The following is a 12,740-nucleotide window of genomic DNA, read 5'->3' as shown; positions in this document are numbered from 1 at the left end:
AAGACGAGGCAAGGGACTCATTCACCACCCAGGTTCTGTTTCCAGACTCCACCGCCGCCTGAATCAAAAGGGAAACTGTTCACACTGACAGAAACAGTGAGATCCCGCCACTTTATTACTAATATTATAGCTTATGAGCCATTCCCAGTCATTCATTATGAGCCATTCTGAACAAATGACTCATTAGATCAGATAGATTAGGCCCAGAGAGAGGCTGTAGCTCACTCTCACTCTGTCAGCCATGCCAAGATCTTCACCCCCATTACACCCTCCTGCATGAGCTCCCTTTAATACCCTCCGCCGAGCCAAAACACTTTTCTTCCCCTTCTCTTTATTGGAGCATTAATGCAGACTGGATTAGGCAGAAGTAATAGCACATATACAGCAGGACACGTTAAGAGGTTCTGGCTGGAGGAGCGTCAGACCTGCAGCAGCAGCAGCAGCAGCAGCAGCAGCAGCATCCTCAGAGGAGAACCTGGAGGATATAAGAGGAGGATTTATGGTCCGCTCCTCGCTGCAGGGATGGTTTCTCTCCTCCGGACAAAAGACCGAAAATAGTGACGGAATAAAAAAGCCTTAATGACTCTGTCTTCGTGTGAGGGCTCAAACTTTGCATATTCTCACTTATCTCCTTCACCTTGATTTCATTTCTCAGCCCTGTCGCATTTATCTGCTCGCTTTAGCATCATTTCTCCAAGACAAGCAATGCATTTTTTTTTTTTTTTTAACTCCACCCTCCCTCCCTCCTCCACCCTCCTCTCCTCCGAGTTGGTTGGTGGTGGTGAACGGGACACCTCGGGCTGACCTCCCGGCCTAACAAAGCCGACTACTAGTCACTGTCTGGGAACCTTTTATCTCTTTCTTTACGTTGGAGGCCTTTTTTTTTTTCTGACCGTGTTTTGTTGTCCCGTCCTTTGACGCGCCACAAGGCCAAATATGGACCGAGCCGTCCCTCAATATGGGCCAGATTAATTTTTCAGCTCCGGCCATCTGTGTGGGGGTGAAGAGTCATTCAGCTAAAAGTCATAAATCTACAGTCCGAGGGGTTTTTCAATAGGTGCTGCTGTGTGAGGGAGGGGGGTGGGGAGGAGTGGGTGATAGATAGATAGATAGATAGATAGATAGATAGATAGATAGATAGATAGAAACACAGTTATTTAATGTCCTAGTAATTAAACTCAATAAGAGGTCCATTTGGATTCTTAATCAACTGATTCGGTTTCACAAACATCTTCTCTTAAACCATTTTTCCCCGCCACCAAATCTTCATTAGCCCTATAATGAGCATTTTCTCCCCCCCCACCTCCTCCCCCTCCTCCAAATTATCCCATTACGTCTGACATAAACAACCCAAAGTGCCTCCTCTGATTGGCTGCCCGCAGGGTCACGTGTCCCGCATGGCCGTCCGTCTATTTGACAGCCGCAGGATGGCTTGATGCCAGAGGGGGAAAAAGAGACAGAGAGAGGGGAGAGAAAGAAAAATTAGTATTCTCCTACCAACCTCGCTATAAATCAATCATGGAGTCCTACGTGGTGAGCTGTAAATATGCTGAGCCGCAGTTCCCGCCTTGTGAAGAAGATTACAGTAATTTTAGTGACCAAGGGGGGTATTACAACAACCCCCAGGACAGTAGTGGTAGTTATGGTGGAGGTTATCAGTCCATGCAGCCCCCTCCGCCTCCGTACACACCACAACAAACCGGCTATCAACACTCGTTGCAGGGGCACCAGCGGGAGGATGGAGAGGACCACTCGCAGCGCCAAGGTGCGCCCTTCCCCGGCTTCAGGGAGACAGACGCGGCGCCCGGCAAGGAGAAGTTCCCCGCGGGTGACCTGCATGGCCAGGCCTGGATGACCTACGCGAAGCCCGCTCAGGTGCAGAGGAAAACGGCCTGCCAGGGAAGAGACAAGGCGCCCATTGTTGTCTACCCGTGGATGAAGAAGGTGCACATCGCACAGAGTGAGTGTCTCTCTATAATTCACACTCTGCGTCTCATTCGCTCGTCATTTCAGTTTCAGTCTGATGTTTCCCATGTTTATGTTTTTTTTTTCTTCTTTGCCAGATGCTCTTCTTTCTTTCTCTCTTCCTTCTTTCTTTCTTTCTTTCTTTCTTTCTTTCTTTCTTTCTAGTACTTTGTCCATTTGTAAGCAGCCCCCTTTTTTGTTGTTGAGTTATTTATGGTCTTAGTGAGAGTCAGGGAGAATTACAACCCCTATAAAGTTTTATGGCCCTGCCACAGCGTTTGTGTGTGTGTGTGTGTGTGTGTGTGTGTGTGTGTGTGTGTGTGCGCGTGCATGTGTGTGTGTGCGTGTGTGTGTGGTGTGCAATGCTGCGGCAGAACACAGAGTTGCGAGTTAAAAGTAAAAAATTAGAAAGTTTGAGCAAAACCACGAAAAATGCCGCACCATAATACCCGCAAAAATGTTCCAATTTAATATAAAACCGCAAAATGTAGAGGCTTATTTAGTTTAATTCTGCCATATTTAGTGTAGATGGTATTTTTGTGCACCATTGTAAAAATCGGCTAAAAATAATATTCATAATTCAAAGGAAATAAATGAGTAAGAGAAAACAGAAATCGGCAAATGTGCTTTAATATTTCCTTCCTTTTTTCTAGCTTCTATTTATTTATTTATTTATTTATTTATTTATTTATTTTGTCTGTTTGTTTGTTTGTTTACAGTTAATCCGAACCACGTGGGCCCGGAGCCGAAGCGGCTACGGACGGCCTACACGCGCCAGCAGGTTCTGGAGCTCGAGAAGGAGTTCCACTTCAGCCGTTACCTCACGCGCCGCCGCCGCGTCGAGGTGGCCCACGCGCTCTGCCTGTCCGAGCGGCAGGTGAAGGTGTGGTTCCAAAACCGGCGCATGCGCTGGAAGAAGGACAACAAGCTTCCCAACACCAAAGGACGGAGCAAAAACAAGAAGGCGACGGACAACAACAACAACAACAACAACAGCAGCAGCAGCAGTGACGACAGCAGCGTGAAGGCGGTGATAACCGTGTGACGCCGCCACGTTGAGCGACTTCACTCTCCACAACTGACTGAAACAATTCTTACTCGCTTTAAATCTCCAGGCCATCCATCTGTCCGCCTCAGCAACGCTTTATGAATCCCCTTGCGTTTTATTTCTGCTTTTACTTTGAAGGTTTTCTTTCTGTCGTGTAGCATCCGATATATTTAATGAATGAATGAATGAATGTCTTAATTTCGGTGAACTTCGAGGTTGCAGATGGTCTTGACAGGAACCGTTTCACGTGTCGAGGTGGCTGCTGAAGGGTTATCGTGCCTGTCGGTTGCAGTCTTGCCAAAACTCTCCCAGGAGAGATTTGTGTCTTTTTGGAGAAAACAGGGTTTTTTAATTTCTACAGGGTAAACATAATACAGGGTCTTATATTAAAATAAAGAAGCTACCTAAGCGTAAATTATGAATATGCACATTACCAAAATGTTGTTTCCACAAAACTGGCGCTTAAAAAGGCGAAACAAGAAGAACAGAGAGCTGCAGGATGGTGGGATCGATAATGTCTGAGCATTTATTTTGTACATAGAGGAGCATCCCAAAAACATATTCAGTAGGATGAGCAGCCATATCATGCAGGTTTGTTTTATTTTAATATCCAAATGGTGAATTAACTTTGTAATCGTTATTTTTTGGGGGAAAGTCACACATTTCAACGCACATACAGGAGGAAATGAATAAAATAAAAACCGGCCTCCGATAAAATGGAGGCAGGTTTTTTGGGTGCACGACGCTGACTGTAAATCCAACACATTTTCTCAGGGTTACAGGGTTTTTAACGAACTTTCTCAAAAACGTTTTATTATTTGATTCAGCACTGAGAGCTTTGAAATAAAAAAAAAACTCTCTGAAGCAATATAACAGCTTTTGCATTGTTAGAGGAGTGTGTTCTCTCTTTGATTCCAGTTCAATATGCTATTGTGTTCTCTTTATTATTATAATAATTATTATAATAGCCTTCGCCAGTACTTATTTCATGTGTTATTTAGAAGCATATTTTTATTCTTTGTAGCAGCATCTTTGTTCTTCTTTTGTATGTGAGAGAGAGAAAAAAAACTCTTCGTGTAAAATTTTTTATATGTGGAAATGTTTTGATAAAATACTTAGATGATAAAAATTACAAAAAAAAGTTTGTGTGTGAATATTTTTCTCATTCACACACACACACACACACACACACACACACACACACGCCATCTGTCCATGTGATGCGCGTATTTAAGCGGAGGATAGATGACTTCTTTTCTGTGTTGACGAGTGACGTGATGTGAACGAGGGTCGACGGAAGTGACGTAGAAGTTACTCTGAGCTATAATTTATGAAATTCATAATATTCGTCTTTAGACTCACAGACACGCACACGCCTGAGTGGCCTTGTGAGTTTCTTGTAACGGAGCGATCTTCTGTAACATACACGATCTTTGTCGCAGCCCGGATTTAACGGAGCGTCGGACCAGGACTAATAGCTGGATCGTCCGCGATGTCTTTCTGCTGAGGAGCTTTTTTTAAAAAAAAAATGGGAGGATTCTTCTCCCGGGGGAGGATTTAAAATGTGCTCCGGATTATTCCGCGGATAAACTGTGATGCGTAACGTTTAATCACTCGAGCGACAGTTTGCTTTAACTGCGCTCTGAAGCCAAGACAGAGATAAAGTAGCACGACAGACACACTGAGTGGAGGTAGAACTTCTTTAACTCAAGATTTTCTTTTGCGTTTGAATATTATTTCTATTTTTTCAAGGCGCATTTAAAATGTTTACTCAATTTTCTAACCTGCTTTTTTTGGGGAGAGTTTCCTTGAGGGTCTCACACCATTTTTTTATTTTTATTTTGGGCGATATAAATGAAACTGAATTGATCATTTCAACTTTATCAATAACGCCCTGGGTGTTTTTAAGTTTAGGCAATACACACGCATATATATATGAATTGTCTTGGCATGGTTTAAATGATTCCTGGTCATTCGGAGGGTCTTTTTACGCACTGTTTACGCGCGGCGAAGGGGCGACGCGGGTTACTTTAGGTGAAAGAAATCTCTTGTGCGTGCTTGCGTGCGCTTGTGTGTGTGTGTTTGTTTGTGGTGGGATGGGAGGGAAATGAGAGTCATTAATTGGTGGCTTCCGCTCCAGACGGGGTTAAATGTGCAGGAAAAAGGGGGCTGACACAGAGCAACATGGAATATCGATCACATGTTCGAGATCCACCACATAGCCGACCAGCAGAAGGTCAACTGATCACTCACAGACGAAAAAGCTTCTGTAGGTGCGCATGTCTGCGATTTGAAACAGCAGCCAAACATTATGAGGGAAAGGCCAGCTTTACTTGTTTTGCTCAGCTGTGGGAAATTCAGTAAAACCCAAACAACTCCAGGCTTGGAATTCATTACTCAGATCCCATGTTGTGCATGGATTTGTTTGATTATACATGTCTGTGCTCCCTTACACAAACAATAAAAAAAAGAGATCCTCCACATATGGTCTACTCGTGAAACTGACAGAAATATGACAAATAAAATAGGATTTATCTCTTCTGAACACAAAACTAAGCAGCATACATCTTGCCATATTGTGATTTGCAATCTTTGCATTGTAAACATCCTTTTTGTGATGCCAAAGATTGCTAGGGCATGTTTGGCTTCTGTACATCACCCCAACCTTTCCCCTGCAGTCTGACTGTGGTGAAGCAGGGACGCCCCCTGCTGGTTGCACCAAGCATCGTAGCCTGGAGGAGAAATAAACGAAGATCGTGTTGTAACACCTCCATCTCCAGACATGGCACAGGAAAACAACCCGCTTGGCATTTTTTTTTTTTTTTTTTTTTGTAGTGTAAACTCCACTGGATGAGAACAATGTGTGATGCAATCGGATTTGATTACCATTAATTCAATTAGTAGCCTATCAGCAAGTGGTACAGAAGGAATACCTGTATGACGTTATGCAGTCAAATCAGCTGTACTGTTTATAAAGCCTAAATGATCAGTTATTGAGACTTTGTCAAATCTGATTCAAGCTGATTTTGACCATTTTAAAGCTAAAAAATATCGCTGTTGCATTCTAGAGGACTACTTTATGAGTCGTTAATTTGTCCACCTTACCCACCACCACAGACTGGAGAAAATGCAGCATTACACATTCACATATGCGAATTTAATTTAATATGACAGAAATCCCACACACACAATGACTACAGCGGACATTTCTCCAGTTTAGGCGTAAAGCGGAACTAACGTTTGCGTTACATTTATTCCTCGGGACATTAATCGCCGACGGACCCGTCGGTGACTGCAGAACAAGCACTTGCCCTTAAACTTGCATGCAGTGGAATTGACCTCATCTGTCCTCATTTTTATTCATATTTATCGGTAAGGATATCATAACGACACCATGTCTCTCGCGGCAGAGGCCTTCGTGTCGCAGTTGTCAGGTAACGTCTTTTCTTTGCTCCGTGCCTCTATTATTGTTTTTTAAGCTAGCTCCAGTCGGCTAACATCAGCTAACATTTACAGCCATGCAGCTGTTTTACTAACAGTAGTTAATTACATGTAAAAGGTCACGTAGCAGGACTATTTAGTAACAATAACGATGGGTTTATGTGTCCAGCTGATACTGTTTTCTAGCAAATATTAGCTTTGCTAAGCTAGCTCTGGTACAGCACTGTCACACTGGCTTCGTGTCCTAGATGGCTAAATCAGTATAGAACCAGTTTGAGGCATATAAAGCTAATTTAATTAGTTTCTGGTTATTTTATAAAGATAAAAACTAAGGAGATGAGAGTAAATTAAAGGAGGGACAATTCGGGGTGAGTCACGTCGATGACATCCCGTTATTTGGTTATAAAAACACGACTCACTCCAGTGAAGCAGCGGCTAAAGTATATTAAATTGTATCGATCATCGTAAGAGCCAATATGGCGAGTAGTTTCTTCCTCTAGTGTGCTCCTAGCTGCCGCTTGTGGCTCGGAGTTGTGCTGCAACAATAATAGTGTTGCACTATTGGCGGTTGTAGTACAACTGGTGGCCATCGGCAGCAGTAGTGAGCGCAGCGTCGCTGAGCAACACTCCATTTGAGTCGAGAAGAAGACACGCGCCATCTTGGATTTTACACGGCTCGCGTATATTTGTGTGAAGTTTACCTAAACTCCTTCGGCTTAAATCGTGTTTTTGTTGATTTGTAAACGCCTTGCATCGATGTGAACCCACCTGAACTCTTCCCGAGAAGTTAATGTCACTTCTGAAGGATGTTTATATACAATATTTGTCCGATTAGCGTGTTAATTGAGGCTTAATGTATGAAACGCGTCTCGTTTCAGTTGAGCTATACATGGGGTATGTGCTGTGTGGTGTCTGGGCCTCTGTGGGGGGCGTGACTGTGAGCACACGGTCGGATTGTAATCAACCTAACATTGATTTAATAATGAATGTACTGAACAATGAAATAGATGTTAATTGCTACTCGACAGCATTAACAGCCGGATAAGCCAACTTTATAATAAGCTTATATAAGCCTTTTATAAATGTGCGCCTGTATGTTTTTGACATCGACAGCTGCTGAGCCATGGCCTGAAACTGCAACCTTGTACCAACCGCTGAAGGGTAAGTCAGTGTATGTCTGAAATGGAGAAACAGAATGAATTGTCTCTATAGAGGAATGACTGTAATCAATATAATTGCTTTGTTGGTGTTTTTGCAGAGGATCAGATTCTGCTGTCAGACTGCGCCTCATCTCTCGCTGTTCAGGTGAAGCCCTGTTCTGCTGAAATATGTCAGCATGTTTTTGTAGGATTTTAACTGATTATCATGTTGTTTGGTTGATCCGGTAGTAGTTTCAGTCACTAACAGGCCCTGTCGCGTCTCTCTCCTGTGCAGGCCTACCTCAGGATGTGCAACTTACCAGTGCGGGTGGCCTGCAGAGCAAACGCTGAATACATGTCACCTTCTGGTCAGTACAGATGTTGCCTCATGCTATGATAACAACTGAAACCCAGAATTTGCTAAGATCCCAATATGTCTTCACTGTAGCTGGGTTTGACATGTTAAGCTATTTAGTAGGGCTGGGTATTGTTAAGAACCTCACGATTCGATTCGATTTAGATTCTTTAGCTAGCAATTCGATTCAATATTGATTTAAATGCTTCGATATCCATTCAGTAATAAGTAGTAATAAACAAATAATTCATTAGAGTACCTGTTGATAATTTTCTAATTCAGAGAAGTAATCTTAAATTATAAATCTTTCCTCTAGGAAGTTCTAGTTCGAATTGAAATTTAAACAAAGGCACGTGATGTGTTTAGTTATAAAATAGTGCAACTATTAAGCTGAGAAAGTGCCATTGTTTCTGGGATTGCATGGTACATTGTTGTCTGACATAAACAGACATACCCGTGGTCCCTCCACCCTCCAGCTAGACACGAGAGGGTAACACATTGACACTGAATCCCCCTCTCTCCCCGGAGGAAGGTGCAACCAGCGGTCGCACGGTGCAGCAGCCAGGGTGAGACCGGCTGAGCTGGGAGTTTACCGTCTCCGACAGAGCGGTGCGTCATACATCGGCTACCTGCCTCCGCAGCTCCGACGACCCTCCGACCCTAGAGCGAGGTCGCGGGCGAGGCGCTTCCAGCTGCTGGAGGCAGAGACCGAGAGGTCTGGCGAGGGACAGCGGGTGGTCGCGGGCCGCTGCTTGCCTGAATCGATTCAGAGGATTTTATGACTTGATATTGAATTGGGAAAAAATACATTGCAATGCATTGATGAATCTATATTTTTACCCACCCCTACTATTTAGGTTGTCTTTTATTTTAAAGTCAGTGTCATGACCTCCATGTACGTCCCAGTACTTGAAACTAAGAGCAGTTTTGACTGGATAAGACTCTAAGACCTACTCACTGCTGTCTTTTGAGTTTCTTGGGATTTCTCCTTCAAAAGTAACAGCATTTTTTAATGGTCTGCTTCTGTGTGTGTGTTTCTTTTGTCTCTCTGTAGGTAAGATTCCCTTTATCCAAGTAGGGAACCAGGTGGTGTCAGAACTGGGGCCGATAGTGCAGTTCACTAAAGCAAAGGTGTGTGTTACTGATTTTCATCCCAGCCTGCTTGATTCTCAGAGACATGTTAGTTGTCACTGATGTGATTCTATATAATGTTAGGGGAATACTTGTCGTTTTTTAGTCTTGTCATTAGATAAATAAAAAAGTACTGATTTAAGATCAGAACCAAAAAATAAAATATTCTGTGGACATATTTGGGTTCTCAGGGTCATTCTCTGAGTGACGGCCTAGATGATGTTCAGAGAGCTGAAATGAAAGCGTATATGGAGCTGGTCAACAACATGCTGCTTACTGCTGAGGTACAGAAACACACACAGCTTAACCAATACTCTGTTACAACACAGTTACACACAGTTGTTCTCAATATTTCTGGGTGATGTTTCCTCTCTACAGTTGTATATCCAGTGGTGTGATGACGCTACAGCTGCTGAGGTGTGTATACCTGTCTTTTACATAGATTTTGGCAGTGATTATTATTAGTATTATTAATTGTATGTATGTGTTTTGCGTAGATCTCCCGCCCCAGATACAGCAGTCCTTACTCGTGGCCTCTCAGTAACATCCTGGCCTATCAGAAGCAGTATGAGGTTCGCAGGAAGATGAACGCCATCGGCTGGGGAGGAAAAACCCTGGAGCAGGTTGGCGACCGCCCTGGCATTTATTCTCTGATGTCTCACATGCTTTACAGTCGTTGTTATGCCCATATACTATTTACATTTTCTTATATGTTCCAGGTTTATGAGGATGTGAGTCAGTGCTGTCAGGCTCTCTCACAGAGGCTGGGAACACAACCGTTCTTCTTTAATAAACAGTACGTATCTGTCTGTCTGTTACTATTTAAATGTACAATCAGGAACTATTAAGTGGTTATGAATTAGCCTCAGTTTAATACTGATGGTTTTATATTATGTCCTACATTAGCAAAAGAGCAAGATTAATGTTTTTTTTATTTGGCTGAATGCAGCTGCAAGAAGAGGAAAAGTAAAAATGAAAAATAGTTAATAAAACAAATGCACTTGACTAGAGCAAGAGCTCTAAGACGAGAGCAGTAGTGCTCATACTATATTTATCCACAGGGGGCGCCAGAATGAACACCAAAGTCTTTGCAGCTTCTTGTAGTGATGCCCATCTGTCATAGCTGCCAAACATCAATATGTTTGCATAGTGAAAGGGGATTTGTCAGTACTTCAACAGTGGCCTTCAACTGTCCTCTGTAGAAATTAAAGCTAAAAGGAAACAAGTGTTAAAGGAGTCATCACCCGGAAATTGCAATTTCTCTTGTTAAAACATGCATATTGGTGTTGGACCTCAGTTGAAACTTGCCTGAAAAGCTGGAGTTTGAAAGTGGCTCAGTTTTTTTCGCTTTGGCTCTTTTTCCGAACAGGAATAGCACACAAGGGTGCGCGTTCCTAAAGCACGAGATTTTGACTCTGCTCCTGTGGTGACGTTACCACAGGAGGCTACTTGCATAACTACCTGCTAACTCCTAACTGTTGATAAATTAGCAATTATCATATTGAGGTGCTTGTATCTAACTACCGGCAAGGTGAGTAGACACTCACTCGAAATGAAAAAGTAAGAAGGAAAAAAAAAAGATTTTACCATTCAGAGACTTCCTGCTGTAAACGTGTCTCTTCACCGTCTCTGCCTCTTCACTCTTCCGTTCGGTTTCCGACTCCGGCTCGTACATAAATGGCTGAATTCCGTAAGGTTCGTCATTTAGTGTGTGCGCCATGACAGGGGGCTGTTTATGTTTTGGAGTCTGTGTGCATGCAGGCTCGCCCCCCATTCAGGCTCTGTCCTTCCTGCGGCCAATCAACGCACGCCTCATTACATATTAATACAATGCACATCCGGACCGGTCAAAACCTCACGCGTAATCTCGCGTGAGAAAGTCGCGGTATGAAAAAGTGTCAGAACAAGCTCTATGTTTGATTTTTTTTTTTTTTTTTTCTAATAAGTTTTAAGAATTGATCCAAAGCGATCCAAGAGGGACTGGATATGTAAAAAAACCAGGCGATGACTCCTTTAAATAATCTGGAGGCTTTTCTTTAGCACCACCTTGTGGCACATTACTGTAACAATCTCATCACCTGGAAGTGGAACTTCTGTCACAAAGCCTGTTTAAATGCCTTCAGACAAATGATTTTTATTTTTTTTGTAATGTATATTACAGTATGAAAAGAGTTAATGTCATGGCTTCTTTGAACATTTTAGTTCTTGTATACAGCAGAGTGAAAGACGCTGTTTTAAATGATCAGTAGAAGCAAGGACGATTCCTGGTATAAGCAGAGAGACTGTGGTTCCTCACTGGTTCCTCACTCAGGAATTCAGGTTTCAACTATATGTGACAAATTCCAGATATAATTAATGACCAATATGTTGATGCTAAAATGCTCGTTGTGCATTATAGCAAATTAAAAATGCTATTGCTGACGTAATCTTTTTTTTTTTTTTCCCCCCCACTAAATGAAAGTTAAAGTAATTTATGAAATTGTTGATTTCAGCAGTAACAAATCAAGTGTGTGTGTGTGTGTGTGTGTGTGTGTGTGTGTGTGTGTTGTAGGCCCACAGAACTGGATGCGTTGGTGTTCGGTCACCTCTTCACTATACTGACCACCAGACTGACCAGCACCGAGCTGGCAGAGAGGATCAAGAGCTACAGCAACCTGCTGTCCTTCTGCAGACGCATCGAACAGGCGTACTTTGAAGACAAGAGCTCTTGAAAAGCGCAGAAGAACCTCCCTGTATTATCTCACCCTGTACATTCTGTCCCTCCCTCTCTTATTCCCTCAACGTAGCACTAAGAAGCTAAAAACAGCTCATACTCACATACCTGTCCCATTGTGAATCTAGCTTTCCATTTTGCTTCTTGCTTGTACATTGTTGCATGCTGCTGGAAGAAGTCCAGAGGATCATAGTTAAAGTGTAATCCCCTAAAAATCAAAGTAAAGATCATTCTTAAGAGTATTAACAACACATGTATGGAAGGAGGGTCAGAAGTCCGGCTGTAGATGGTCTGGCGGGGGTCAGGCTCAAGGTCACTTCAGCAGGGTGGATGCTTCCCGACCCAGAGGCCAAGATTTATTTATATGTTCTTATTTTCCATATAATTAGAGTTAGCGTGCACACACACACACACACACACACAGATGCTGTCTACATGCTTCTCAGTGCATTTGCAGATAGCTGCAGACTCTCAGAGAGTGTTGGTATGAATTTAACAGCAGGACTCGGGCTTGAAGTCAAATGTTTTGCTGATTTTCTTTCTTCCTTTCGGGAAATGTAGAAGCTTGTAAGAATATGCGAGGCAGGCATACTTGCTTTTCTTCTGTACAAAAACACATGAACATAATGATAATTAAGTTTTTCCACCACTGTTTCTTTGTGTGAATTTAAAGTGCCTACAAAATAAATGTCATGAATTCAACACAACTTTTCTGTTCATTCTTTGGCGTTGGAACGCATATTACAAAATTACAAAGAGATTTTATACAGTGTTTTAACATGTTTTGCATAATATTTTATTGCTAAATTAAATAGAAATATTGTATGCTGATGCTCTTATAATTTAATCATGATGCTCACCTAAAAGGGAGCCGCACATTTATAATTCTGAAGCATACCACCATGTTTTTTACTTACATGCTCCAACATTAAAGTCAAACATAAAATC

The 12,740-nt window shown here is 42.5% G+C and overlaps 2 protein-coding genes across 2 annotated transcripts; both read left to right on the top strand.

The window, feature by feature from the left end:
- Window positions 1-1,110: 1,110 nt before the first annotated feature.
- Window positions 1,111-4,083, top strand: LOC115597048 (homeobox protein Hox-D4b-like). Its single transcript, XM_030442627.1, has 2 exons — window positions 1,111-1,960; window positions 2,685-4,083. The coding sequence occupies exons 1-2, from the start codon at window positions 1,519-1,521 to the stop codon at window positions 3,008-3,010; spliced, it is 768 nt and encodes a 255-aa protein (XP_030298487.1). The 5' UTR covers window positions 1,111-1,518; the 3' UTR covers window positions 3,011-4,083.
- Window positions 4,084-6,263: 2,180 nt separating this feature from the next.
- On the top strand, window positions 6,264-12,494 carry mtx2 (metaxin 2). The gene is made up of 10 exons (XM_030442626.1): window positions 6,264-6,447; window positions 7,568-7,615; window positions 7,713-7,759; window positions 7,889-7,961; window positions 9,003-9,079; window positions 9,271-9,363; window positions 9,458-9,496; window positions 9,577-9,702; window positions 9,799-9,875; window positions 11,631-12,494. Exons 1-10 carry the CDS (start codon window positions 6,408-6,410, stop codon window positions 11,788-11,790), a joined length of 780 nt encoding a protein of 259 aa, XP_030298486.1. The 5' UTR covers window positions 6,264-6,407; the 3' UTR covers window positions 11,791-12,494.
- Window positions 12,495-12,740: the final 246 nt, after the last annotated feature.

This window comes from Sparus aurata, chromosome 15, assembly GCF_900880675.1.
Source record: "Sparus aurata chromosome 15, fSpaAur1.1, whole genome shotgun sequence".
Classification (NCBI taxonomy): domain Eukaryota; kingdom Metazoa; phylum Chordata; class Actinopteri; order Spariformes; family Sparidae; genus Sparus; species Sparus aurata.
The sequence above is the reverse complement of the archived record's forward strand: the minus strand, read 5'-3'. Positions and strand labels throughout refer to the sequence as shown.

Bases quoted from the DNA above. Each gene is read 5' to 3' on its own strand.
- LOC115597048 (XM_030442627.1), top strand. From the start codon at position 1,519: ATGGAGTCCTACGTGGTGAGCTGTAAATATGCTGAGCCGCAGTTCCCG. The intron at 1,961-2,684 runs GTGAGTGTCTCT...GTTTGTTTACAG, and splicing joins GAAGGTGCACATCGCACAGA to TTAATCCGAACCACGTGGGC.
- mtx2 (XM_030442626.1), top strand. From the start codon at position 6,408: ATGTCTCTCGCGGCAGAGGCCTTCGTGTCGCAGTTGTCAG. The intron at 9,497-9,576 runs GTGTGTATACCT...TGTTTTGCGTAG, and splicing joins ATGACGCTACAGCTGCTGAG to ATCTCCCGCCCCAGATACAG. The intron at 9,876-11,630 runs GTACGTATCTGT...TGTGTGTTGTAG, and splicing joins CCGTTCTTCTTTAATAAACA to GCCCACAGAACTGGATGCGT.